This window comes from Borostomias antarcticus (assembly GCF_949987555.1).
Source record: "Borostomias antarcticus genome assembly, chromosome: 5".
Taxonomy (NCBI): Eukaryota; Metazoa; Chordata; class Actinopteri; order Stomiiformes; family Stomiidae; genus Borostomias; species Borostomias antarcticus.
Genome location: NC_140238.1, coordinates 25972634 through 25999692, shown reverse-complemented (window position 1 = coordinate 25999692; position 27059 = coordinate 25972634). Strand labels below are relative to the sequence as shown.

At 48.4% G+C, this 27059-nt stretch overlaps 2 protein-coding genes across 3 annotated transcripts; both read left to right on the top strand.

Moving 5' to 3' along the window:
* The first annotated feature begins 190 nt into the window (after positions 1-190).
* On the top strand, positions 191-15488 carry LOC311309709 (trinucleotide repeat-containing gene 6B protein-like). The gene is made up of 22 exons (XM_084439033.1): positions 191-382; positions 1612-1699; positions 1884-1905; positions 2067-2441; positions 2624-3535; positions 3581-5641; positions 5807-5977; positions 6245-6432; positions 6823-6885; positions 7018-7179; positions 7355-7492; positions 7716-7886; positions 8106-8219; positions 8771-8987; positions 10540-10692; positions 11543-11707; positions 11977-12120; positions 12279-12371; positions 12619-12843; positions 13000-13070; positions 13859-13998; positions 14628-15488. Exons 2-22 carry the CDS (start codon positions 1643-1645, stop codon positions 15181-15183), a joined length of 6198 nt encoding a protein of 2065 aa, XP_084295159.1. The 5' UTR covers positions 191-382; positions 1612-1642; the 3' UTR covers positions 15184-15488.
* A 2012-nt stretch (positions 15489-17500) lies between these two features.
* LOC311308943 (casein kinase I) lies at positions 17501-25680 on the top strand. Of its 2 annotated transcripts, none has more exons than XM_084438044.1 (11): positions 17501-17679; positions 20900-20990; positions 21159-21269; positions 21457-21605; positions 22099-22327; positions 23191-23361; positions 23618-23766; positions 23971-24160; positions 24599-24738; positions 24988-25053; positions 25164-25680. In XM_084438044.1, the coding sequence occupies exons 2-10, from the start codon at positions 20915-20917 to the stop codon at positions 25018-25020; spliced, it is 1248 nt and encodes a 415-aa protein (XP_084294170.1). In that variant the 5' UTR covers positions 17501-17679; positions 20900-20914; the 3' UTR covers positions 25021-25053; positions 25164-25680. The 2 variants fall into 2 exon arrangements, with proteins under 2 accessions (XP_084294170.1, XP_084294171.1); XM_084438045.1 differs by having other exon boundaries at positions 25141-25680.
* The last annotated feature ends 1379 nt before the right edge of the window (positions 25681-27059 follow it).

The following is a 27059-nucleotide window of genomic DNA, read 5'->3' as shown; positions in this document are numbered from 1 at the left end:
TGAGATAGCGCCCCCTGCCACAGAGGGAGCGCATCGCATCTCCCGACCTCCTCCCCCCTCTGATCAACAACACAGGCGCTGCACAGTGAAGCAAAATGGCCGATAGTAAACTAACCGATCACACATCGCTTGACAGTCATCAAGAGGTTATGCATGTTTTGTTTACAGCTTAGAGACTAAAGTCATTCGAAATGCTATTTACATTTCCACATGCTTTCTATAATTAACATTTCGCCTTTTGGTGGTTTTCGTTTCTTATTCTATTTAGCCTTGAACGCCTCGAAGAACTAGCTCGCTCGCTAGCTTAGCAAGCCAGCCAGCTAGCCTTAGGTCTGGCAAGATTTTTGCACAGAAGCACTTTATGTAGTTTGTGATTCCTGAGGTGAGTAGCTGGCCGACAAATAGTTGTTTTGCACGTTTTCATGTTTTCCATAATGTTGGTTAATTCAAAGTTGTCAAATTAATGGATACCTGGTCTTATTTTATATCCGTTTATGGATAGCTAGCAAGCAATGGGCGCTATGAAAACTGGCTAGCCAGCTAGCTAACGTTAGCTGTGTAAGCTGGTAAACTACCTAGCTACAGCTAACGTCACTGAAGTTCTCAGGGCTTTGGCCTTGTCAACTCACGAGCGAGCCCCACGAGCGAGCCCCGGAGCCCCCCACCTATGTAGAGCGGCTCGCACGAGCCAGGTCTGTTGCGAGCTGGGGCACCTTGCACGGCGGGCTCGAGCTCCGGTCCTGACTAGCCGAGCTCGCGGCAAGGAACAGGCCTCGCTATCTAGAACCCACAGTTTTGATTCCCCATAGATGTGCAGTCGAATTCTCTCCTCATAACTACCAATCTATTCGTTTTTGAAACGCCAAGTGACACTGCTGCAATATATGGGATAGTTAGCTCGCATGCTTTGGCGAGCCTAATCAGCATAGTTCGAAAGGCCAAACTGTTTGTTTTACACTGACGGTCGACCAGCTAGTTCTCTACAGCCTGCTAGCTAATTTTGAGCGGCTTAGTAGAATTGTGCTGTGCTTAAATTGTATTTACAGCTTACTTGTCAGCTAGTTTACAGGCTCCCGTCAGCGCTAGATAGCTCTGTGTCTAACTGTCAAACCGACGTCCAGTTGTTTTTCAGTATTTCGTATTAAGGCAGAAATACAATGATTGAGACTCCAGTGCTTACCTCACGTTCTATAGTATCTACTAAATGTCTCTGAATCAGCCAATTGCATGTCATACTATGCACCAGCAGTTGACCTTTTCTGCCTAACTGGTTCTGTCTTTTCTTACAATTCTATCCCCGTTACGTGTATGGCCTGTGTTGGTTGGAACAGCAAGCGTTTGCTGTCGAATGAATAATGCAGTGATTGGCTACCGTAGACCGTTGGCAAGCAGGTTGTGTCTGGTTAACATTACAGTCGTACGGACATTAACTAATTGTAGAGAGAGTTGATGACTGTAAACTCAAATAGTCAAAATGTGTTGGTTTTTGTAGAGGAATTATCAAATTCCTATACTGGCTGAGTGAATTAATGTGAGGCTGAATGAATGTGAGATTGTAGAGAAGATAATGTCATGGATTGTGCCTGACAGCAGTTCTAAACTTCCCTCCAGACAGGAGCATCAGGAAAGGGAACAGCAGTTCATGGAAGACAAGAAAAAGAAGAAAGAGGATAAAAAGAAAAGGGAATCCTCCCAGAAGGTATAACGCTAGTAACGTTAGTACATACAAGTACACGTGGTCAATCTACTGAGCCTGTTTCACAGTGAAGGTTGTGCACAGCTACTCTGCCACCACTATTTCCCTCATGGGGTGTGGAAAAAACCTTCAATATTCACTTTCCCATCATATTGCAAAGAATGATCAGTGTTCTCTCTCATTCCAGGTGACTGAACAGAAAATCAAAGGTAAGCTGTTTCTCCCTTACTTAGGCTATACAAATTCTCCTGGTTGGCTGTAGCCCGCATAACACAATGGCCAGTACGTTCTAGTTGAACCCCAACACAATGCCGACCACATTGACTGTTCTCGCTTGTGTTTTCTCCCCCTCTCAACGCCGCCCCTCTAGTGCCAGAATCAACAAAGCCCCCCTCCACCCAGCTGCCAGCCACCCCCGGCCCAGTGTCCCCCAGCCCTGGCCCTGCTCCTCCCTCGTCCCCCTGCCCAGCAGCCGGGGTCGCGGTCCCTCCGGCCGGGAACAATGCAAAGCGGGCTGCTGTGGCCAACGGACAGCCCCCCTCCTCTGGAACTCAGCCCTCACAGCAGCAGCGCTACATGCCCCGGGAGGTGCCCCCGCGATTCCGCTGCCAGCAGGACCACAAAGTGCTACTGAAGAGGGGCCAGCCTCCACTGTCCTCCATGCTGCTGGGAGGAGGCAGCGGGCGGGGAGCCACCCCCCCGCTGCAGGGAGATGCCCCCAATGCAACCGCAGCTGGAACTACAGGTTAGTGAACGGTCAAATGAACAGGTAGTAGTCGTTCACTTGCGGTTTACTGGCTTGTATTTGCAAATACGATGGTGTGAATTGTGTCCCTTTCTGATAACGATACTGCTATTGAAACACCTGTTTGATTTCCACTTCCTGAACGCCGGCCCCAACCACTGTTTGTTTTTTGTTCCTAACAGATCCCAACCTGGCTTCATCCTCTCCTTCACCCCCCCACCCCTCATCCTCATCTTCAGTCGCTGCTTCTTCTATTACTACTTCAACTTATGCAAATTCCACATGGGGGGCGGGCTCTGGCAGCCAGCCCCCCTCTCAGGGCTGGGAGAAGGTGATTGTGGACGGGACTGACCTGGAGGAGTGGCCTAGCATCCTGGGCGGGGCCAGAGCAGGTTCCGAGGGAGGAGGAGGAGGAGCCGAGCTTGACGGCCCTAATAGCAGCAGTGCCTCGTGGAGCGAGAGGAGCATCCAACAGCCGAGAGGAGGAGGAGGAGGAGCAGCAGCAGGAGGTGTATCTGGAACAGGGACGGGGAGCTCAGACAGCCCCTCCCCACCTCGCTCCTCTCCTCTTTCCTCCTCGTCCTCGCTCAATGAATGTGTGCAGTCCAGCGCCGCATGGGGGCCGGCCTCGGCTCAGGCGCCCGGGACCGGGGGGGTTGTGGAGGGGGGGCCAGCATCAGCAGCGCTCTACAATTCCAAAGTCTCCCCTCTCCCTGGCTCTCAGGAGGGGCCTGGAGGGGTCAGCAGCAGTGGGGGTCCTGGTGCCAACTTCCACCCGAACGCCAACCCTTCCGCTTGGCCCTCCCTGGTGCAGGACGGGACGGCAACAGGGGTCGACGGAGCTGCGGCCAAGGGCCTGTCGCCATCGTCATCGTCATTATCATCCTCCTCCGTGACGCCGCCTCCATCTTTCTCTGCCAGAATCGCTCATCCTCTCTCCTCTGTGAACCCATCTGGCCACCACCATCAGCAGCACCAGCTCCAGGACAGGCCTTCCGCGGACGGGGACGCGCTCTGGGGAGGAGGCCTGGGGCCGGAGACGGGAGCAGGAGGATCGGGACCAAATACCGGAGGTGGAGACGGGATGATGGACTGTGGGGCAGGGGGAGGAGGAGGAGGAGGAGGAGGAGGAGGAGGGAGTGGGAATCACTCTGGCTCTTCTTCCTCCTCCTCTTCGACGTCCTCATCATGGAGAGCCATGCCTCCACCCTCCTCCGACCTCAACACAGGTGCCTCTAAGACTGAAGGGTGGGGTGGAGGAGGGCCTCAGGGGCAGGAGGGGAGCGCGTGGGGGTTTGGCAGCCATAGCGAGAAGGCAGGGTCGGCGGGGGTCAAAGGGTGGGGCAGGGGCAATGAGGGTAGCTCAAATACCCCAGCGGTATCTCAGGGAGCTTGGGACGTGGGTGCAGAGGGCGAGTGGGGCGTCACGCAAGGGCTGGCAGGTGTCGGAGGGGGTTCCGGTAATCTAGGGACAGGAAGTAGCGGAGGGGGTCGAGGCGGGAGCAGCAACAGCAGCAGCAGCGAAGGAGGAGGAGGAGGGGGGGGCGGGGTTTCCCAGGAGTCCGCCTCTCCGACATTTGCGACTATGACAAGAGCTTGGGACAATCAGAAAGGAGCGGAGGTTGGGGAGGGAGGAGTTGGGGAGTGGGGAGGGCAGGGAGGAGGAGGCGTGGGAGGAGGCTCCAGGGCAGGGAGTAGTGGCCCTCACAATCAGCAGCAGGAGCACTCCGGCCATCGCCACCGCTCCCAACAACATGGCCCCAATGCTGAAGTGGCCTTACAGAGCATGCTTAGTCGCTCCGACCTGGACCCCAGGGTGCTGTCCAACACCGGGTGGGGGCAGACCCAGATTCGACAGAACGTGGCCTGGAACCTCGAAGGAGGAGGAGGAGGAGGAGGAGGAGGAGGAGGAGGAGGTGGAGGGCGAGGTGAAGGAAACGCTTCTTCCTCATCTGCATCGTCATCGTCAGGCGCGAACACTTCCGGTCGTGGTCCCTCTTACCCCCCAAACGCAAGTTCAATGACTACTGATCCATCTGCTGGAGCCCACGTTGTCCATCCTAACCGTGGGCCCGGCGCCGGTCCTGCCAAGGACGGCTGGGAGGGGGGAGGGAGCGCTTCGCAGCCGGGTCGCGCACCCCCGCCGGAGGGAACCGGCACGCGCAAACCCGGATCACCGGGAGAAGATCTGGAGGGCGGCCAGGGGAAGAGCGCAGGAGGCTGGGGTGACATTGGGCCATCGGAGGGTCAAGGAAAAGGCTGGGGAGGCGAGGATCAGGAGTGGGGGAGCGATCGCAGAGGAGGTGGCGGAGGAGGAGGAGGAGGAGGGGGGGGGGGGGGAGGAGGGAACTGGAGAGAGTTTGGAGAACAGGGTAGTGGAGGGGGTGGGGGTGGAAGTGGTTGGGGCGGAGTTCAGGAAGAGAAAAGGACAGGGGGGTGGAAGGAGATGGGGAGGGGGGAAGGCGGAGGCTGGGGACAGCGAGGCGGCGGTGGGGGAGGAGGAGGAGGTGGAGACTGGGGACAGAGGGACGCAAAGCCAGCCAGTGGTGGAGGATGGGGCGAAGGGAGGGGCAGAGGTGGGAGCAGCTCTGAAGAGGGGTCCTGGGGTAACATGGATGAGGGAGGCCCACAGAGAGGAGGATGGGGAGGAGGTGGTGGAGGAGGAGGAGGAGGAGGAGGAGGAGGAGACATGGGTGGCAAAGGCCACCAGGACTGGGGGGGTGGGAAACCGCACACAGCACAGATACCAAACAGCCAAGCGGCAACACTTAAAGCCCCAAATCAACAGCAGCACCAATCACAGACCCAACAGACACCAGGGTCCATGCAAGCGGGCTGGGGCCGATCTGGAGGACCCCAACCCCAGAACCAGAACCAAAGCCCAGGATGGGCCTCCGGCCCCATCCCCCAGGCCCCTGGAGAGCCCCTGGAGCCCAGTGGCTGGGAGGAGCCCTCTCCACAGTCAATCAGCCGCAAGATGGAGATCGATGACGGGACGTCTGCCTGGGGCGACCCCACTCGCTACAACAGCAAGAATGTCAACCTGTGGGACAAGAACGGTGCCTCCTCTGGTCAGCCGCCGCCACCGCAATGCCCAGCTCAGCAGGGTCCGCCTCCATCCATGCAACAGCAGGCACCCAGGAGACAGCAGGGGATCCCACACAACAGGGAGGCCAACCCTGGCAATACTCCTGGCATGGGTACGTCATACAAAGGCTGACTGAGTCCTTTATCTTTTGTGTTTGCATAAGTAACCCCAGATGTGTAAAAGACCTTTAACTGATAGCGTTGTGAATGACCATCAAGTGTGAAATCCTCTTTGGATTCTCAACCCTGTTTTCTCTCCCTCTCTCTTTCTCCACCAGGTCCTGCTATGTGGGGGGGTGGTGGAGGCGGCGGAGGCCTGGCAGGACAATCTGTAGACAACGGCACCACTTCTTGGGGTCAGGCAGAGGCACCCACGGGCTGGGCTGACCCCGACGATGCCAGCAAAGCCAGCGGCTGGGGAAACCCCTCCAGCAACCCTGCCAAGGCTGGTAAGATGCTGCTATGAGCTCAAGTTGAAGTTCCTTAATAAGCTCTTGAGAAAAACTGAAGGTACAGTTTGAGTGCATGTAGTCCAAACTGTCTTTCAAGACAATATTTATCCAAAGGTTATTACTCTCTGGGCCTGCTTGATGATGTAATTTTAGACTGCCTTCAGATAGAAATGTGTCGAACAGATGTACAAGTAAAGTTAACTGAATTTACCTTACTGAACCAACCCTCTTATGACAATGACATCCACCCATTTGTCTCTTCAGGCTCCAAGCCAGTGCAGGAGGGCTGGGGCAAGGGGGAGGGCTCGGTCGCCGCCTCCCGCCACTCCAGCTGGGAGGAAGAGGATGATGGGGGCGGGGTCTGGAACAGCACAGGCTCCCAGGGCAGTAACTCCTCCTACAACTCTGGAGGCTGGGGTCAAGGCCATGTGGCCAAGAGAGGGAACATCAAGGTACGCTGAGAGAACAGCCCAGCAGGAAATTCACCAAGAAGCACCGTATTACCACAAAGACCATCTTTTTTTCAACTGGCCCAGAAAGTGGACAAATAAGTCTTGGGGGAAACCCAGCTCTGCTATGGCATATTTTATGATGCCACAGGCAGCCCTCATATATGCAGTAATGTCAATGTAAATCATTTATATAGCACCATTCATACTAATGTACCACATAGTGCTTTCCATAAAAAGAGATGGATGGCAAAATAAAGTAATTAAAAATTAAAGATAGTGTAAATTAGCTTCTTGTTGTTTCCACATTGTAGTTCTACCATAAATGTGGACAATTGAAGCCTTTTTCAGATGAGTTGGCCTCTCAGATGACTCTTTCTTTAAACCCTAAAGGGTGCAGGAGGAGATGCCTGGATGAACCCTATGAACAGACAGTTCTCCAACATGGGCCTTCTGGTGAGTCAACGTCTGTAAATGACTAGAAATGGCCTCCAAAGTGACCTTTTTGTAATTCCATTTAGTCTCAAGACTATTCTTGAGGATCCAAGAACAGCGGGGAAGATAAAGTATCTATGATGTGTTTGACAGGGGGATGACCCGAGTGTGGACAAGAAGCTGGATGGAGAAAGGAGGGGAATGAACGACTATAACGGAGAGATGCGGAGAGGAGGAAGAGGTGGAGGAGGGGGCTACCGCATGCCCAGTTCCAAAGAGATGGGGCCTGGAGACATGGGGTCTTACAGTGACAAGGTGAGAGGGACATGAAGGAAGGAAGGAAGATATGTATGAAACATCAGACTCATGATTAGGACCAGGAGTTTTTCCAGACCACGGAGGAGCCCAGAACCAGGAATAAAACCTGGTTCTATTAACAGACAACCGAAGGTCAGAACTCTGTAACCATACTGCTGCTCTGCTCCTGTAGATGGGGGGCCACGGTGTGTATGGAGGGGGCAGCGGAGCGATGCCCCAGTCCCGGGGGATGCACCAGCCTGGCATGCACCCGGTCAACCCCTCCCAGGGGCTCCGTGCTCAAGTGCCTCATCAGTTCCTGTCCCCTCAGGTGGGTCTCCTCCTGGCTTTTGGATTGCAGTTGTCTGCTACATGGAGACGAATACCTCTATGGTCTTGTATATCATTTGAATAGACCGGTGTATCGAGGATATGTCGATGTTTTTCTTGTATAACATCCATAAGTGATAATAAAAAGATTAGATGCTACTGGATAGGTCTTAATCGTAGGAGAGGTTTTATTCGGCCTAACTAATCTGAGTGTGTATCTGTAGGTGCCAGGTCCCATGCTGAAGCAGATGCCGTCTCCTGGCGCCAGCGTGGGAGGGGTAGGCGGGGTGGGGGGCGTCGGGGGCGTGGGGGGGGGGGTGTTCCCACCTCAGTTGTCCCCCCAGCAGCTAGCTGTGCTCAGTAACATCTACCCCCATGTCCAACAGTTCCACCTGGTGAGTTACACCAGATTGTCAGTCTTGTGCTTTAGTCAGCCTTTGTTCCTATTGCGATTGAATGCTAATTTCCAATTTCACACTTTTCTAGTTACTTGCAAAAATCTCTAAATCTGGTAACAATAACACTCTAAGACCAACTCCGCAGTGAATGTTTCTGTTCTGACCTCCATCTCTGTCTCTCCAACACTTGTCCTCCATTTCTCTCCTCTCCCGCAGGCTTGTCAGCTTCTGCTACAGCAGCAGCAACAGCAGCAGCAGCAGCAGCTCCTGCAGAACCAGAGGAAGTTCCCTCAGCCCCAGGCTCTCCGCCAGCAGCCAGACCCACAGCAGGTAGCTAGGCCTCCGCACTAACTGAACAGCAGAGGATGCTCCAGAATTAGACCTTCACTAGCCTGTCTGCTCCAGAAGTCAGCAGAAGTGTAGTCTCACGATAACCAGACAAGATCTCAGCCTACCAATTTTCTGAGATTTCTCTATTCAAGATGGTCGTTAGAACGGCAGCGGCCACAAACAGACCTACACCTACTGTACTGCTTTGGATTGGTTCTAACTTGAACAAACTTACTCCTTAAAGACTTTGTATTGGCTCTGCAATGCCGTTATTTTTCTAAATTCCAATTGTTTTCACCCAGTTTTAGCAAAGAAAGCTGGGAGCATGTCCTCAGTCTCTAGTTTAGCAAAGCATTTAGTGACCGACTTGTGAGTCTAGCAGAAGTGTGTCTACTGCTCTGCTCTAAATAGCCGCCTTGTCTTCTTCAACTAGAATTTCACCACAAGGTTCTGCCCCCAGCGCACATCCCGGCAGAGAATGTACAGAGACAGCATGTGGTAGTTCATCCAGTGTTGAAACCGTATTTCTCCTTGTGTTTGTCTCCCTCCAGCTGGCCAGGATCATGGCTGTCCTGCAGCAGCAGAGGCAACAGCAGGGCGGAGTGGGAGGAGGAGGAGGAGGAGGAGGAGGTGTAGGGAGCTCGAAACTGTCCCCGTCTCATCTGGGCGGGTCTCAATCCAAACAGCCCATGGTAGACACCCTGCCACACCCTGGAATGGGTGGGCCCTTGTCAGACCTTCATGCCAAAACACAGGGGATGTACTCGGGTGAGTCCAAACTGCTTTCTGGGTGGGTTGTCAGTAGGGTGAAAAGGGACTTGTGTCATGTAGAAACATAATGTACACAGCTGATATGACTCCCCACACTAGATTGAGACAGATACTAATAGAAGTTCTACACAGCGTATTTCTAGTTTAGTTTATTTAGTCAGGGACCATGTACAAAAAAAAACATTAATCTCAATTAATCAGAAAATATGCATTGCACCTGAGTGTAGCTAATTAACTAATTTCCTTCTGTAGTGCCTGGGCAGGTAAGCACACAAAATACAATACAATAAAATCATATAACAATCAATACAATAAAATCATATAACAATCAATACAATAAAATCATATAACAATCCCCCCCACACACACACACGCACTGAAAAGAAAGAAAAGAAAAAGAATAAGAGGAAAAAAACGAAACAGTGTAATATTAGGTATCACAACGGCTTACTTCAGTCAGTCAACATGTTTGTTTGTTCTCCTCCTCTGTATAAGGTCAAAGACCAGCCATCTGTAAATCATCCAGCTCATTTGTGAAAATAGCAGCTTGTTTGTCAGTGTTCATTTTAATCTCCCTCAGCCGCTGTGTTGTTTGATTACAGTGGGATTACAGAAACTATGGGTTTAAAAAACATTCACCAGTTGGTTTAAGACTGTATTCATCAGGATTTGCATCTGACATTGGTTGTAGGGCTACCCCCTGAATGTCGACCCTTAAGTCGACTGTAATTCTAAGGCGTTTTTTTTGCTCCACTGTCAAAATGCGGAGGTGCGACCGCTCACCTGCCTTGTGATTTTTATAGGACAGGCCAATCAATCCTTTTAGAGCGAGGCTATTACTGTAGCTATTTGTTGTGCAGTATAAAGACACGTAAGACTGATATAGCGGAGGAAAGAAGGCAGGGAACCATTCTCTCCTCCACTTAGACCACTGTGCGCCAGCAATCACGTGCATTTCCCAAACAGAATTTCACAACACAAAACTGCTTTCCTAGATCAATCTTCTTAAGATATCCGCTGGAAATGTATTTTTTTTCCTATACATAGAACGTCTGTGAAAATGCTTTAGTGACAGCCAAAACATTTCCTTGTTGACTGCTGCCCAACGCATGAGCCTATTTGAGCTTTTTTTGAAATGCACAGTTGAGGACACTATCGTCAAATCGCCCGACTGTAGGCGTTGGTACTGTAAACACTGCATAAAAACAAGGATGCATCTGAAGTAGATGGACAATGTGGGCTAGATGATGCATATTTAGCATGAAAGATAGGCATCTTTTATTGTGCTGCCGGCGAGTTTGGGTTTAAAGTTTGGCAGCTGTCTCGACTCCCGCGGTCTCCCCTCAGCCTAGACATATGAGAGAAAAAAGGAACAAATCATAGAATCTGATTCAACTCGGTCGGGTACAACCCTAATTGGTTCTTACTGTGTTTAAAACATTGAATGTTCTATTTTCTTTCCCTCTTCTCCCTCTCTCTTTCTCCTTTCTCTCATCCTCCTTCGTTCTCTCTACCCTCCTCTCCTACCCTCATCCTCCTCTGCTCCCAGGCCTTGCCCCTGGGGGGAACTTGTCAGGGTTAGAACTGGGTTCCATGATGGGGGGTGTCAAGGATGGAGGGGGGCAGCAGTCCCGTTTCAAATGGATGATGGAGGGCCACTCCCCAGCCCCCTCTCCCCCGGACACAGCCCATCACAAGAACGGTGAGGAGCATTGAACATCTCTGCTCTGATAATATAGGCATGGCAAGGACAGCGCCCTGAGACGATCAAGATATTAGGGGTGTCACAATTCTCAAATCCACAATTCGATTAGATTTTAAGGCGTGATTTTAGATTTTTTTTTTTTTTTAACAACAGACAGCACTGAGGTTTATGCCATTGATAGGCTATCGAGGCTGCCTTGATTTGTAAAGACATTTCAACAAAGGTCCACACGCCAGGTCGAAAGAAACGTTAGATTTCACTTCAGGTTCACATGCCATCTCTAGCTGTAGCCAACTATCATGGGCTAGGCTAGCTAATGCTTAGCTAGTACTAAACCTTTTGAATTATACCATTATGTGTCATGCAGCTCTGAAATGATCAACAACTAGCTTGGCTCAAACGAAAACATAGCTACCTTATGGGAGATGGGCAAGTAGACTAACGTTACTCTTGTTTACTTTTTACCCGCATCATTTGATTTCTCTGGGCACGGGGCGGGGGGTGACCCAGGGGCGGGGAGGAAAAAAAATACTAGGAGAATTGAATTGCGATCCTGCTTTTGATTTCGCTGATCGAAATTGAACACCTATTTTCGCCCTATAATATATATATATTAATATATTCATGTAATAAGCACTAGATAAACAATATAGTTGGTATCCATTCCATCTTGTTAGCCTTACTGAAATCATACCCCACCCCCCTAGATATGTTTAAGCTGTGGGCGATCGTTCAATCATTGTAATAATCAGACATGCAAACATGATGTTCCTGACAGGATATGCTGGCCAGGGCTAACCAGGCTAACCATCAGTCTGTCATAACTGTGTCCTCCCCCCACCCCTAGGTCCTCTACCCAACCCCATCAAGGCCAGGGGGGGCTCCCCGTACTCCCAGTACGAGCTGCTGGGAAGCGAGGGTCTGGGCATGCCCCCTCAGGGCCCCTCAGACTGGCAACGGACCCCAGGGAGCAAGATGGGCACCAAGACTGGCACCTCCAGTTGGCCCCCAGGTAACCTTATCTTCATTAAATACATAATGGATACTAACAATTTCGGTAGTGCTCTTTTGACGCTTAGGCTTCTACACTCAATTGTCTTGAGCTGGGGTTGATATTTAATGGCCAATAAAAGCGCTGACTATTGTTAATGCAAATGCTCACATTTACTCACGATAAGGGTTAGTACATATACGCATGTCGGTCCGCAACCACTGCACATATAGAGTGGGATCACTCATCGCCGACATCATCTATTGACTTTGTTCTGGTTGTGGCGACAGAGTTCCAGCCGGGCGTTCCCTGGAAGGGGATTCAGAGTGCCGACCCGGAGGCTGACCCCTACATGACCCCTGGCAGTGTGCTGGGCTCCCCTGGACCCCCCAACCTCAACGACTCAGACCACCAGTTACTGCGAGACAACACAGGTCAGTCTTATGGACGTTGCACTGTAGCTGCATGACAACAGTGTGACCCGGATTCGTTCAGAAGCACCATGTATCCTGTATTGACTGAGATATCATGTAGATTCATACTGGTATTACTAGCTTTCCCTCTCAGTCTCTTCTCTGTTTCCCTTCTGCAGGGCCGAACCCCTCCCTCAACACCTCGCTGCCTTCACCAGGGGCCTGGCCCTACAGTGCCTCAGACAGTCCCCTCGGCAATGCACACAGCACAGGTAACACACACATTATGCTCTGTCACTTCTGAGTTCTGAGGACTCGGCACTTCTGAGTTCTAGCAAGTAGTAGTGCATTGGCTTTTCCTACTTTAAATGCAATTATTGTAAGTCATTTTGGATAAAAGCGTCAGCTAAATGACTAATGTAATATAAAGTACAACATGTCTGAATATGAGCTGCATTTTCCTTGCTCCTTTCAGTTGTTGTTTTCTAAGGCTCTCTCTTCTCCCCCCCATTTCCTCAGCAAAGTACTCTGACTACAAGCCCAGCTGGCCCCCTGAGCCCATTGGACACAACAAGCTGTGGAAGACCAATCGCAACAGCTCCCAGCTGCCACGCCCCCCTCCGGGCCTTACCAGTCAGAAGCAGGGCTCGCCCTCCCCATGGGGCAGTGGAGGCCCCCGATTTGCTAGTGGCTGGGGAGGAGGGGGCAGGGGGAGTCAGGACTCTCAGTCCAGATTTGGGCCAGGTACTGTTTAGTTATTTTGGAAACTTAACTCAAATGGATTTTACCATTTCCTTTCCAAACCAGTCACTGATTTTGTGCAGCTGAGGAGATTGACTGCTATGTGTCCCCTCTCTGCTTTTCTCTCTGTATATAATTCCCCCCTCTTGTCTCTCATAGGCTCGGCGTGGAGCGATGGTGTGGCCTCAAGAGGCAGCTGCTGGCTGCTGCTCAGCAACCTGACCCCTCAGGTACAGACGAGGAGGAGAGAGAGCAGAGGAGGAGCAGGAGAGGAGAGAGGGGAGCAGTAAGGGAGTGGGGGTAGATGATTGTGTAATAGAGGGTAATGAAAAGGCAAGGAAGGGAGAGAAATGAGAGGGAAGGAAGGAGAAATTAATGGAGGAATACTAGTATTGTCACCAGTGTGCTCATAGATGGTAGAGAAACAGCAGAAGGTTTAGAACTCCGGGGACAGGGATTATAGTGTGTGTGTGTGTGTCCATGCTTGTGAGTGAGAGGGCATTTCAGAATTGGATGTTCTCCAACCCGCCTCCAAAGCTAAATGAATCACTGTCGTAAAACAAAATGGCCGACAGGGCGGGTGGGAGGGGGCTGTTATGAATTTGGAGCTATTATATCGTTGTTCTCATCCATCAGCATTCTCCTTCAGTGTATCATATGCAAATGTGACGGTGCCATGCGTGACCCAGGCGTAATTGGATTGTGAAGTCGAATAATCCATTTAATCAATTAGGCATTGCATGAATGGCTCTGGCATGAGAGGGCCGCCCTGGGAAAAACAGGATGGAACGTTTTTAATTATACCGCCTAACCCCTTTTTACAGTCATGCACTTGGCCTCCGCTCAAACACACATTTTGATAGCTTGACACTAGACTATCACTAGCTGCACACAGACATTTCACACTCTTCACACATTGATAGCATTGTAGATATTTTGTCTTCACCTTTACACAGACACACCCAGCGACACACACTCTTCCTCTTCTGTGTCATGTTAACCTTCCCCTCCCCTCCAGATCGACGGCTCCACGCTGAGGACTATCTGCATGCAGCATGGACCCCTGCTGACCTTTCACCTCGGCTTGACCCAGGGCAGCGCTCTGATTCGCTACAGCACCAGACAGGAAGCAGCCAAGGCCCAGGGTGCACTCCACATGTAGGTTGACCCTACTCACGCACACCATCACACCCTGAAGTAAAAGCACTGTACATGTAGGCCACCATCAGAGCATATACAGCCTCCCTTATAAGATAAAATAAACACACACACACACCAGTTAATGGGTAGTTGTTATAGATAGAAATTAAATGTATTGAGTTAACACATCCATTTCCTGATCAATGGCATTCCATTCCAACTTGTCAGTTGTTGATGCTAGAATGGATCGTCCGTGGGGGGGTTGGGGGGAACTCCGCTACACGTCATCAAATGCTCACAGTGGAATCGTTTGGCTGCCAGGAGGCGCGCGGGCAGCAAGCATTGAGCAATTCCCCTGCTTGCCCGCGAGCCTCTAGGCAAGTGTGCCCAAGCAAGGGTATTGCAATATGCGGAGCGCGCCCACTCTGAGTAACTCCACTCCTGGGTCCAGTTTCATAAATCAGCCCTGACCCCTGTATCCACGTCTGACTCAGTAGCTGCCTAGTGCTGTGATTGGTTGATGTGTAGTGGAGTCCCCCCCCCCTCCCCACCGCCTTTTCTGGACGATCCATTCTAGCATCAACCCTTGTCAGTTAAGCCTCCTTTAGTCTTGAGTCTAATGGAGTCCCTCTTGCTGTTTCTTCTAGGTGCGTTCTGGGCAACACCACAATCCTGGCGGAGTTTGTGAGCGAGGAGGAAGTGGCGCGCTATTTTGCACATTCCCAGGCAGGAGGGCCCGAGGGGGGCAGCCCAGGGGGGGCAACAGGGGCGGGTCAGGGGTCGGCAGGAACGGGCACGGCTGTGGCCAGTAGCGGAGGCAGCTCCCCGGGGAGTGAGCGAGGCGGAGGAACAGGAACAGCTCCGGGTGGAAGTGGAGGAGGTGTTTTAGGTAGTGTGGGGTCCTCCAGCTCTGGCTGGCAAAGTCTGGATGGTACAGGCAGTTCCCCAGATGCCTCGTCGGCCCAAGGACCTGGGCTGGGTGTCTTCGCTCAGTGGAGCACCAACGGGGCTGGAGATGGAGTAGGTGGAGGTGGGATAGGGGGAGGGGAATCGGGCAGGGCAGGGCTCTGGGGTGGGGTGACTCCTGGGTACTCTGGCAGCAGTCTGTGGGGTGCACCCCAAATGGAGGACAGGCACCAAATGGGCAGCCCTGCTGCTCTCTTGCCTGGCGACCTGTTGGGGGGAGGGGCTGACTCCATCTGACACGCCCCTGTTATATAAGTATATGTTTAGACACACTGACACAACGTACACTGGGAAACACACATCCAAGCACATATGTATACAAATACACACATTCAGTACACATACATATGTACATTTATACATACAAGTGCACACACATACAAGCGGAAATGTGAGACATGCTTACACACATTCTCATGGCCAGACTTAAGCTATTATATATATACAAATGCAGGGACTGTTAGATGTGTATTAAGGCCTTTTTCCCACAGATGAAGATTTCAACTGCTAGACTTGAACCTGAAAAAAAAAAGAAAAGTCCACCAGTCCGAGACTGGCTGGATGGCGTTGTGCTTAGTAGGGGACTCGTGACAGATTTACATACACATGCACACACCAAATACAGAGGAGCCTTCAGACAGACGGGCACTGTAGAACAGCATTACCTGTCTGGCATCATATAGGATCAACTGTGTGATGTCAGATAAAACGTGCAGTTTCCATTCATGTCCCTTAAAACGGAGACTGAATCCAAACATGCAAACACTGCTCTGATTGACAACTGAACTGTATCTTATTGTGTATGTTGAGTTTTTCTGTTTTTGTTTGTATGGTTGTTTTATTTTATTTTTTGAACAGTGGAAATACTGAAAAACGTCATTGTTCCTTTTCAAAATGCTGACCTCTTACTGTTCTCTCTCTCTTCTCTCTTTCTCCCTTCTCTCTCAATCACGTTTGTTACTGTTACTCTGATAATTGTTGAGTTCTCCTGGCAGTATGGGGCTGTATTGCGTTTCTCCATGCGTGCGGGACACATACTACGGAAGTCCACAGTACGTGAACAGCGTTTCTACGAGTGAGAATGAGACCAAGTGAATAAAGCGTCGTTGCGTGTGTGAGAATGTGAGGATAGTGTACGTGCGCATGTTACTGCCTGTCTTGTTGTTAGTGTGAGCAAGGCTGCTTAAGAAGGTCTATACAAATACAATGTTTTGAGTGCATTTGGTATACTGCTGACTGTGTTCCAAGAAATATTGGCACTAATGCTTTGATTGTTTTTTTTTTCTCATTTTAAGTTGTGTTTTTTAGCAGACTTTTTTGTTTTTTTTTATCGTCCGACCTGCAATAATAAAAAGAACATTTTAATGACACCAAGAGCTGAAGGCATACGCATTGAGTAAAAGGACATGCCAAATCTTATCAAACCGTGTGGGGTGGGGAGGGAGGGGCGGGGTTGTTTACAAATGCAGATAGTTACCGTACGTTTTTATGTTTTGTTGTGTATTCATTTTAAATTAAGACAGGCTTTAACACTCCTGTTCAGTGTTTTCGTTTTGAGATTTTACAAAGGAAAATTTATTTAAACAAAAAGAGAACAAGATTAATAATAAAGATGAAAGTATTGGCTTCTAATTTGCTGTGTTTTCATTTCCAAGTGGTCTCAGCTCTTCACATGCTCAGGCTCTTGAATCCAACCCCAAATAGACCCACCAGCTGCACTCCCTACACTGCAGAGCATGCAGTGTGGTTAAGAGATTCCACATCGCCTATCTCAGAGGCAAAGCGTTTAGACTGCTCCCTGTTAGATGCCTGTGATGGGTTCAGGGACCAGTGGTCTCTGGACAACACACACTCAAAGCTTGTGTCCATCTGTCACTCCCCCACGTCCTCACCTTAATCCAATTTGCAAACCACAGCCTACAATATGGCAGTGCTTGTGAACTGATTTACCTTCTAAGAAGCCATAAGTACCTGCAGTATAGTGCTGTACCTACCATACCTGCAGTATGCTATACAGAGGATAGGTATTGAGCATCATCAACTATATATAGTTAGCATTTAAGGGGCCCCAGAAACATGAATCCACCTGACGTGGGGAGAATTATCTTTGGTCTTAGGCTACATCATTTGCAGCATGGGATGTGTCAAGTGTCAAACTTCATTTGAAGGTCGTCATTAGTTGTTTGTTTTTAACTTTATACTTGATCATGTTAGATTTATAGTAATAAGTGTTGCAAATTAATTTAATTACAAATTAATTGTATTTATTTGTGTATTTTCTCCAGCCATCATTATGTAAGGGTTATATTTGTACAGCTATGAGTGACACGCCCACATTAAAATATTTTCTTCAAACTCTTAGCTTTGAAATATAATAATACTAAGTATAATGATATATATTTTCTGTCAAATTTGAGAAATTCTAGGGATGCAGTATTTCTTTAAGTCAATCCGGGTGCTTCTGACATCCTGTGAATGACATCATTGACGTTGTCAATGGTACGTTGGGTCGGGAGCAGCGAGGGGGAGACGGATCTGTAGAGGGAGACGGCATTTGTACTGAAGCTTCTCAGGGACTATCAACATTGAGTATAGCCGACGCAAGAGGAAAGAATTGGGGTATGAGAGCCGCCAGAATCCGCTCCCATCCTTCGCTACCCAGGCCCCAGTCTGACTGACAACCACCGGATCAGCACCACCGCCGAACCAGCTCTAGGATAAACCAAGTATCGGGTGAGTGGTGGATCAGGGAACCGGGGAAACCAAGGGGGAAAGAGGGCCTGATTCGGCCGAACCGAAGACTTGTATTCAGAGCGTTGGAGAGGGGGAGGGGGCGAATAGAGATAGCTATCGACTCCGGTGAACAGTGGGTACCCCAGTGTAGGGTGCGGTTGTGATAATAAAGTATTTATTTAAGCAATGGTTTATTATTAGTGCCAACTATTTTAAAAACGCTTGGATGCATTTCTTTAAAATGTTGTGAATGGCTCCTACACGGTTGAATCAGAAAGCTATGTAGGCTACTATTCAAGAGCCTCAGCACTACTATTACAACTGACAGCTGGTATTATTTTCAATTCAAAAGTGCCCTGGCTCCCCTTTGTTTAAAGTGTAACGTTACGCACAGGTTGTGACTAGTTTTTTAATCTAATATTTTAGTTGGATATCGTAGATTGTCGCTTGGTGAGACAGTTGCAATTATTTCCCAGTTGTCAGTGACAGCTTTGTAAAGGGTGACGTACTACCTAAGAGGATATGTAACCTAGTCTGTGTTATACAATTCTTTTAGATTATTGTTGTGCAATTACCCGTTCAAATTGAGTAGCCTTGTTGCATTGAGTTAATAGCTACACTCTTTAATTTGGTTGCATCTTTTGAGAAGAGGAGAATTATAGTCTGTCTTCTTGTGATTGTGAAATCCTCCTAGCTTTGGGTTTATGGCCGAATTTGTCTTCGAGTGAACACATTGTGATTCTATGTAGGTTACAGGCCGAGAGCTGAAATCATTTTATTCTGTGCTACCCAGTTCGTCACGGAATAGTAGTAGTAGTAGTATTTCCAATCGTGATGCTGGTAGTGGATGGTAGTGTCTTGCCTTAGTCGTAGTTTCAGGGTCATCATTACCTAAAATTGTTGTCATCGTATGGAGAGCCATACAAGCTTTAAGTTAAGATTCATATATGTAACATGTCTCACAAATGAATTTGTACTCTGTTGCAAAATTCAGTTGACTAATCAGCTAGGCTACTTATTACAATGTAGGCCAGATACATTCTCTGTACTGATACTTTGTATTCTGGCACCTCTGCACTCTGGCTGGGACAATATCTCATAGCTGCCTGGCCTGGCTTTCCTGGTTAAGTCATGCCCCGGAGCAGTGTGTGATATAAAACCATACCTGTCACTAGTCCCTACCAAGTAATTAATCAATGGTGCTTAGCGTATAGCTGTTGATTAATGTAGGGCTCTAAACCAGGTCCCTGCACGTGAGACCCTCTTCTGTAATGAAGCCTAACCCGTTATTGACCCTGATTCATCTCATCTGCCGCATCACACCTGGGCCCAGTTGTCTGTTATTTAGTCAACTGTAGCCTCCAAAGCAATATTTCTCACATGAAAGCAAGATCTGGAAGTCGGTCATCTAGATCAGTGGTCCCTTGCAGAGCCCCACAATGCTCTGTGCCTGTGTAGGCCGAGTACTCAAGATGCAAAGTTGTGGTTCAATTCCTGCTAGGACTTGGATATCGGGAAAGTGTGGTATCGCTAGGCCTACTGTACTCTCAGTTGCTTGGGAAAGGGGGTTGGTTTAGATATTGCTTGGAAATTAGAGAGAGAGAGTCATGCCAAATTGTAGAATAGTTTATGGTCCATTGGGAAGTAGAATAGATATGCATAAGGTTAGTCCTGGCCTCTCTCAATGCCTGACTCTGAGTTGGTGTGCCCACAAAACCTGGGGTTCTCTTAGAATGTGTTGTTTTCCAACCTCTGTCAGTTCAGCAATGAGACACTAATGTCCGACCATGGCTGTCGTTTATGAAATGGACTTCTACTCATGGTGCAGGAACAGACTGGTGCTTAGCAGTTAGCACGTGAAGCCTATTTGTTACAAGCATGTAGGTATGCAAATCTTTTTAGTTGTGGATTTGGAGGTTCAGTACAGTATGAAAAAGAAATGTTATATTTCTTAATTTGCAACAGATAATGCAAATTAAGTGACAGAATTATACTGTACCTGTCATGTTGCACTATTGAACAAGTGTTGAAGTGCTGCACTTAGGCTTCCCTAAGTTCCCAATCCCAAATCAATATTCTCCTCTAAATAATGCATGTTCTCCCTTTCCCAGCTGCCACTGGAACTTCTAACATCACAATAGAGACATGCCAGGCTTTGACACACACGTATGCATGCATACATACATACACACACACACACACACATTAACACAGGACCTCGGAGGTCGTTGTTGTTGGCCACACAGCAATTACACACCAACACCCAGAAGTGAGCGGAGACACTGAACACACCACACACGCATTTCAGTGGTCACTTTTTGTCACAATTTGTCCTCTCCATTTCCCATATCCAAGCTGTCCTTCCCCAGGGGCAGCCAGGGGCAGGGGGCAGCCGCGTCAGTGACGCCCGGGGACCAAGTCCAAGTGCTCAGTCCAAGTCCTGGTCAGGGACCGGACTGGAGAGCATCTGTTCTGCCTGTTTTTCGTATTCGGTTCACGGGGAGAACATGCAAACATACATATGACACACACACCCATCTGTCCATGGAGTAGTGCTTCTCCACGTTGCTCCATGCAGAGTAGAGCAGATCAGTGCCTTTGCAGTGGCTGCAGAATGTGGCGTGCATAAAAGAGCGCTAAATAAATGATGATCTTGCTCCAGTGTGTCACCTGCAGTTTGGCTCAGAAGATCGTTTCCCTCCCTCGTGTCTTGCCTGGCCCTGCTACCCAGCAGCACCCGGGCCCTGGTTAAAGAGCCGGGCTGTGTCCTCGCTGGCTGTCACCCTCTCCCTCTCATTCTCTCTCTCTTTCTCTAGTATCTGTATATTTAGTCTGTTCCATACTCTATTCTCACTCTACTACCCCACCCCCCTGTGCAGTTCTAGCTCTACAAATCTAATCATGTAACGTTGGAATCCTAGACAGCTGTCTGCAACACGCACACACACACACATACTGACATACTCACTCATTCATTTGGTTGTGTATTATTGGTCATTTGTGTAGGACTGAGTAGAGTGAGAAATATATCAGCCCGTTCAAGAGGATATTTTCTAGGGGTGTAACGATACACTAATCTCACGATACGATACGATCTCTGCAGTTTGGTGTCTCTTACTGAGCTAGACTGACTTTGTTTTACTTGATGACAACCGCCGTTGCTTTGTATCAAATGTCTGATTTGCTGTTCTCTAATGGATCGTGCAATTTTTGTTGACAGCGAACTCTAAGGGCCATGGAGCTGAGAGTGGGCAACAAGTACCGGCTGGGGAGAAAGATAGGGAGTGGGTCCTTTGGAGATATCTACCTGGGTAAGTGGTCTTGCTTGCTTCCTTTCCTGGGTGTCTTGTGTCTCATCTGTACTACTAGATCTTCTTGCTCTCTCCACATCAGCTGGACAGTCTTTCTTTTCTTCAACAAGCTGGTTTTCCCTTTAATGTGTTGGGCACATTGTTCATAGGTCTGGTCTATTTCCTCAGGTGCCAACATTGCTACAAGTGAGGAGGTGGCCATTAAGCTGGAATGTGTAAAGACCAAACACCCCCAGCTCCACATCGAGAGCAAGTTCTACAAGATGATGCAGGGAGGAGGTGAGGAGAATGTGTGGAAGACTGCATTTCAGTAAATGTCTACAGCATGTCTATTATGGTTGCCCACTCATCTTACAAATTGCTTTGCTTTGCTGTGTGTGTGCGTGTGTGTGTGTGTGTGTGCGTGTGCGCGTGTGCGCGTGCGTGTGTGTGCGCATGTGTGTTGGTGTGTGCGTGTGTGACCCAGTGGGAATCCCGTCTATAAAGTGGTGTGGAGCAGAAGGGGACTACAACGTGATGGTGATGGAGTTGCTGGGGCCAAGTCTGGAGGACCTCTTCAACTTCTGTTCCCGCAAGTTCAGTCTCAAGACAGTCCTGCTACTGGCTGACCAGATGGTAAAGAACTATACCGCATTTGGCTTCATTTATCAGGGAATGTAATTACAAACAGTACAGCCCACGCACTCATTTTGTCCAACACATTTATTGGGACAGTGCTCGGCAAATAATCTGTTTGGTTTCATTCAAGTGCTGCTGTATTGCGGTCTATTAATGGGCTCTGCTCTCCAGAGTTCTGCTGTGTTCAGTTTTAACCTTTAAATTTGGATCTGCTGTGTCCTCCACTCTGGTTATGTTTAGCTTGTCCGTTCAGCTAACTTTGTCTCTGCTGCTGTGCGCCTTTCATCTTATATCCTCTGTGCTCATTAGCCCGGTTTTCAGTCTCTCTTCCTCTCTCTTTTTCTATCCTTTCTTCATTTCTTTCTCTTCCCTCTCATCCCCCTCTTCCCTTTTCATAGTGATGAATCAAAGATTGTCCAGGGCATTCCTATGGATCTTCCTGCTGACTCTCCTCAATCTCTCTCCTCACTCTGCCTCTCTCCTCCTCCAGATCAGCAGGATCGAGTACATCCACTCCAAGAACTTCATCCACCGTGACGTGAAGCCAGATAACTTCCTCATGGGCCTGGGCAAGAAGGGCAACCTGGTCTACATCATCGACTTTGGCCTGGCCAAGAAGTACCGCGACGCGCGCACGCACCAGCACATCCCCTACCGGGAGAACAAGAACCTGACCGGCACCGCCCGCTATGCCTCCATCAACACACACCTGGGGATAGGTAGGACCTCAACACACACACTGCCCACTACGCCTCCATCAACACACACCTGGGGATAGGTAGGACCTCAACACACACACTGCCCACTACGCCTCCATCAACACACACCTGGGGATAGGTAGGACATCATTCATACACACACACACACAAGCACATAAATAAAAAGCATGCATACCTGTCAACACCCACCTGGCCAGTGGTACAGTATCTGAAGGTAGATTGAAAGTTGCTACCTCGCCCTGGTAAGGGTGCAGATATTTGACCCAACAAAACTAGGCCTACAACTTTCCTGATTCTTACTCTCACAGACCTCTTCTGATTCTCCCTAGCCTAACCCTAACACTAAACATCTGATTCTCCCTAGCCTAACCCTAACACTGAACATCAGATGAACATGATTAGGACTATCAAGGATCATCTGTGTTCTCTGGTTCTTTGGTACTAAATTCGTATGCCACACTAGGATGGCTCTCAGATTCCAGATCTAGAATCGCCTTTTCTTCTCTGGAAGCCGATGTCAGTATGAAAATGTGATTCATACAATCTGTCATATTACAATGGTCTCTATCTCTCTTAGCTGAGTGCTGAGGTGAAGAGTGTGGTGACTTGTTTTTTGCTTTTGCATGGATCTATGCTACATCCCCTCAATATCAGTTTCCAACTGTAACATTTGTGCCTGAATATTTCAGAGTGAGTTTGAGGCTTGGTTCTCGACTGCTGCCTTAGTCTGTAACAGACACTTAAGAGCATTCTTTACATAGCAAACCTCAATAGCCCTCTCTTCTTTCCACCACTCTCTTCCTTCTCTCCTCTCTCCTTTCCTGCTCCTCTCCCTCTCTCCTGTCTTCTCTCTCCCACTACAGAGCAGTCGAGGCGTGACGACCTGGAGTCTCTGGGCTACGTCCTCATGTACTTCAACCTGGGCTCGCTGCCGTGGCAGGGCCTCAAGGCCGCCACCAAGAGGCAGAAGTACGAACGGATCAGCGAGAAGAAGATGTCCACCCCCATTGAGGTGCTCTGCAAAGGTTACCCTTGTAAGTAATGTCTCGGATGTCTGGCCTGATTTACATATGCCTTTTTAGAATTGGGTAGGAGGATAACTATTTAGGTTTGCTGGTTGGTGAGTACAACAGTGATTTTTTGGTTTCTCATAGTAACAGAATGGTCACCAAGATCTGCTAACAGTCCTGTTTTAAGCTACATTCTGTCCTCTTTGTACACTTGTTGCTGCCTCTCAGACCTTGTTATTGTTGTTGTGGGTTACTCTTCTTCTCTGTCGCCTGTCCACAGCCGAGTTCTCCACTTACCTGAACTTATGCCGCTCCCTGCGTTTCGACGACAAGCCCGACTACTCGTACCTCCGGCAGCTCTTCAGGAACCTGTTCCACAGACAGGGTTTCTCCTACGACTACGTCTTTGACTGGAACATGCTCAAATTTGTGAGTTGACATTGGCAGTATTTATTCTTGTGGTAATAAGAAGAATAAGAATTCATTTGATTTATCTGTGTGTATGCATTGTGAAACAATCTCAGTGCTGATGGTACATATAATTGCCGTATAGAAGTACCTTTGTACCTGTATGTAGTGCTGTATGTACCGTCTCTGTGCATTTGATGTGACCTGTTTGCTCTCCTCTGTCAGGGTGCCAGCAGGACGGCAGAGGACGGGGAAAGGAGGGCGGGAGACGAAAGAGACGAGCGTATCGGAGGGGCTCCACGAGGGTCCGCAGCGCGGGGTCTCCCCCCGGGGCCCAACCCCCCTGCAGCCAACAGAGTCAGGAACGGACCTGAGCAGGCCGTTTCTAACCCCACCTCACGGGTACAGCAGTCTGGTGAGTTGGCTGGTGGAACTGTCTGTGCTTAGAATGGGGCTCAAATCATGTGTTAACTCATTAATACAAGCCATTTTTGTACCATGGTGGCATTATAACTGTAATAGGATTACTGTGCTTGCTAATTATTATTGTCTGCTCACTTTTCCTCTCCTCTTAAACTATTTAAGCTATTTTCACCCTTTAAACCTTTATGCATGTACAGCTTTATGCATCTTGCTGGTGTGACTTTTTATTTTGATGTCACACTTGACGATAGTCAGCTCAGAGGCAAAAGAATGAATGGGGAAAAAATAGGCTTTTGATCACTACTGTACTTTTTTTTTAAGCTACAGGCTCGGTTCAAAACAAACTGCGCACACATTTTCTTCAAAAAATGTTATTTTCCTAGTCGTAAGCTGTTCAGCCCTTGTCTAATTAGTTGAACTGATTGTTCAGGGAACACATCGCCGAGGGCCATCTCTCGTGCTGAGCGGGAGAGGAAAGTGAGCATGAGGCTCCACCGAGGGGCTCCTGCCAACGTGTCCTCCTCCGACCTCACAGCCCGCCACGACCAATCCCGAATCTCCACATCGCAGGTATGCAAATGCTTAATCAGCGCATTATCAGTGCACATGTTCCCAAGCCCAGGCCTAATTGTTACTAGCTATAACTATGAAAGTGTATTCATTTACTGACATTTTAGATGCTGTATTATAGGGAGCTCAGTAGCTTGACTATTATTTGGAATATGGTGTTTTTTTGTGCCACTGCAGTGGCACCCACTTGATTGCTCTCTACTGCTTTTGTGAATCACCCGTTCTCTCTCTCTCTCTCCCTCTCTGCAGGTCAGCATGCCATTTGAGCACCTGGGGAAGTGAATCCTCAAGCTTCACATGCACATGGACTGACAGGTGAGGTCCCATCACTCACACAGAAGCCTTTTCAACTAAGATTTTTTGTGTGATTCCCTTTTGTGTGATTCTATTGAATCTATGTAGTTTGTGTATGGTTGTACTTGCAGGGCTTCAAGAGATATTCTTCGCTCCAGAGTTTTGTGTTTTTTGGGGTCTTTTTTTATGAAAAGATGTTGCCAATGGGACAGAGGAATAGATCTTTCAGGAATGGACAGCGAATCTTAAAACAATGAGTGGAGACACAAGACAGTTGGTTAAGGACAGCGGGAATATGTCCCCACTTTACCTCTGATGGCAAACCCCCTGGCCCTGGCCTGCCACCACAGTATAAGAGAATGAAGACCACCCTCCTTTCCTCCATCATGTAATTCCCCACGGTGTCTTGCTTAGGGGCCAGATCAGTCCTGAGGTTCCTCTATGCTGGTGACAGCCTGGGGCACAGCAAATATATTTCCAATCAGGAAAGGTGAACTCCAACTTTGGGCCCATGGAGATTTAGCCAGTTCTGTTTACACTGCAAAGACCAAACACATGCAAATGTACCCATGTATGTTTTAATAGATGCACATTCATAGAATAGCAAGGAACTGTACTCAGTCATTATTGGGTCCGTTGAGGTTTGGATTTATGTGTTAATTAATTGGGGGGGGGGGCGGGTTGGTTGTTTTTTTAATTTGGGGGAAAGTACAGCTGAAAAAGAGGGTTGGAGACATGCTGATGAGAGAGAATGAATGAGTGGTAAGAGAAGAGGTGAGAAGGATGAGCAAGTGTTTTGTTTAGCTGTAATGCTGTGATGGATTGTAGAAAATATAGTTGGGCTCTTTGCCTCTGCTTTTTCTTACTGACATTTTAATCATTAAGCCCAGTGTTTAGGCTAACGAAGCCATATGGAGCTACTGACTACTGGCTGATGTAAGCGCTAGAACCCCCTAGAGCAAAACAAGGGTGTGTAATGCATTTCCTCCACTCATTCTCTCACCTTTTAACCACTTTCTTTCGTTCTTTCTTTGTTTCATTCTTTCTTTTGTTCTTTTTCTTTCATTCTTTCTTTCTGTCTTTCTTTCCTCTCTCTTTGTTTTTACAATCATTCTGATATCGCAAGCTCACATGATTTCACTGGGAAATAGAATGTGTGCTTGTGAGATATCAGAATGGTTGTATCGAGGCTACTGTTTGCACACTATGACATCCCCTGATTTTAAAGTTCTTCAGATGGCAAAGTGAACAGAAGTATTTTAAGAGACACTGCTTGTGTGTAGACATGGGAGAGAGCGGACCTCAAGGATTTCTTAAATGTATTTTGACCAGAGACTGCGACAAACCATTCAGGCAATGATGGTGGCTATGATTCTTATGATTGTTCTTAATGTCAACTTTTTTTTTCTTTTTGATACTTTTGTTAACAGAGGTCTGCTGGGAATGGGTGGGCTCTGTTATGTTGGAATTAGAGGGGCGGGGCATGAAGTGGAATGGAATTTTTTTACTTAACTGTAAATATCTTCTTTTCTTTTTAATTCTGTGTAAAACCAAAATGTGGTTGGTTTGTTTTAAGGTGTAATGTAGAAAAATACATACTAAATGCATAAATCGGGGCTTGGATTCAGATTTTTAGAAATTATTAAAACATACTAAATTTGGGAGGGGTTTTAGCAACTGTAACACTGCCAGTTGGGTCTAGAACTTGGCCGCTGTCATCATTGTTTATGAATGTATGCATTGTGTTTGTTCACAGGTGTGTACAGATGATGCAAGGACCTAGAAATGCACACTTCCCCTGCTAAAAACACAGGACTATCATTTTGTGATGTTTCCCATTCCTCGTACGCATCTACCCACTGTTACTGTATGTTCCTCACTTTCAAACTCCATGTTCTTGTTTTGTATCTGAAGAATTGTTTTAACAGTGTTACTTTTAGATTATTTTCCCTCATTTTCTTTGTCCAGCTTGTAACTTATTAGCTGCCGCTTGTTCATGGCTTGTCCAATGGGACTTCATTGTCTCC

Bases quoted from the DNA above. Each gene is read 5' to 3' on its own strand.
- LOC311308943 (XM_084438044.1), top strand. From the start codon at position 20,915: ATGGAGCTGAGAGTGGGCAACAAGTACCGGCTGGGGAGAAAGATAGGG. The intron at 20,991-21,158 runs GTAAGTGGTCTT...CTATTTCCTCAG, and splicing joins CTTTGGAGATATCTACCTGG to GTGCCAACATTGCTACAAGT. The intron at 24,739-24,987 runs GTATGCAAATGC...CCCTCTCTGCAG, and splicing joins CCCGAATCTCCACATCGCAG to GTCAGCATGCCATTTGAGCA.
- LOC311309709 (XM_084439033.1), top strand. From the start codon at position 1,643: ATGGAAGACAAGAAAAAGAAGAAAGAGGATAAAAAGAAAAGGGAATCC. The intron at 5,642-5,806 runs GTACGTCATACA...TTTCTCCACCAG, and splicing joins TGGCAATACTCCTGGCATGG to GTCCTGCTATGTGGGGGGGT. The intron at 8,988-10,539 runs GTGAGTCCAAAC...CTCTGCTCCCAG, and splicing joins AACACAGGGGATGTACTCGG to GCCTTGCCCCTGGGGGGAAC.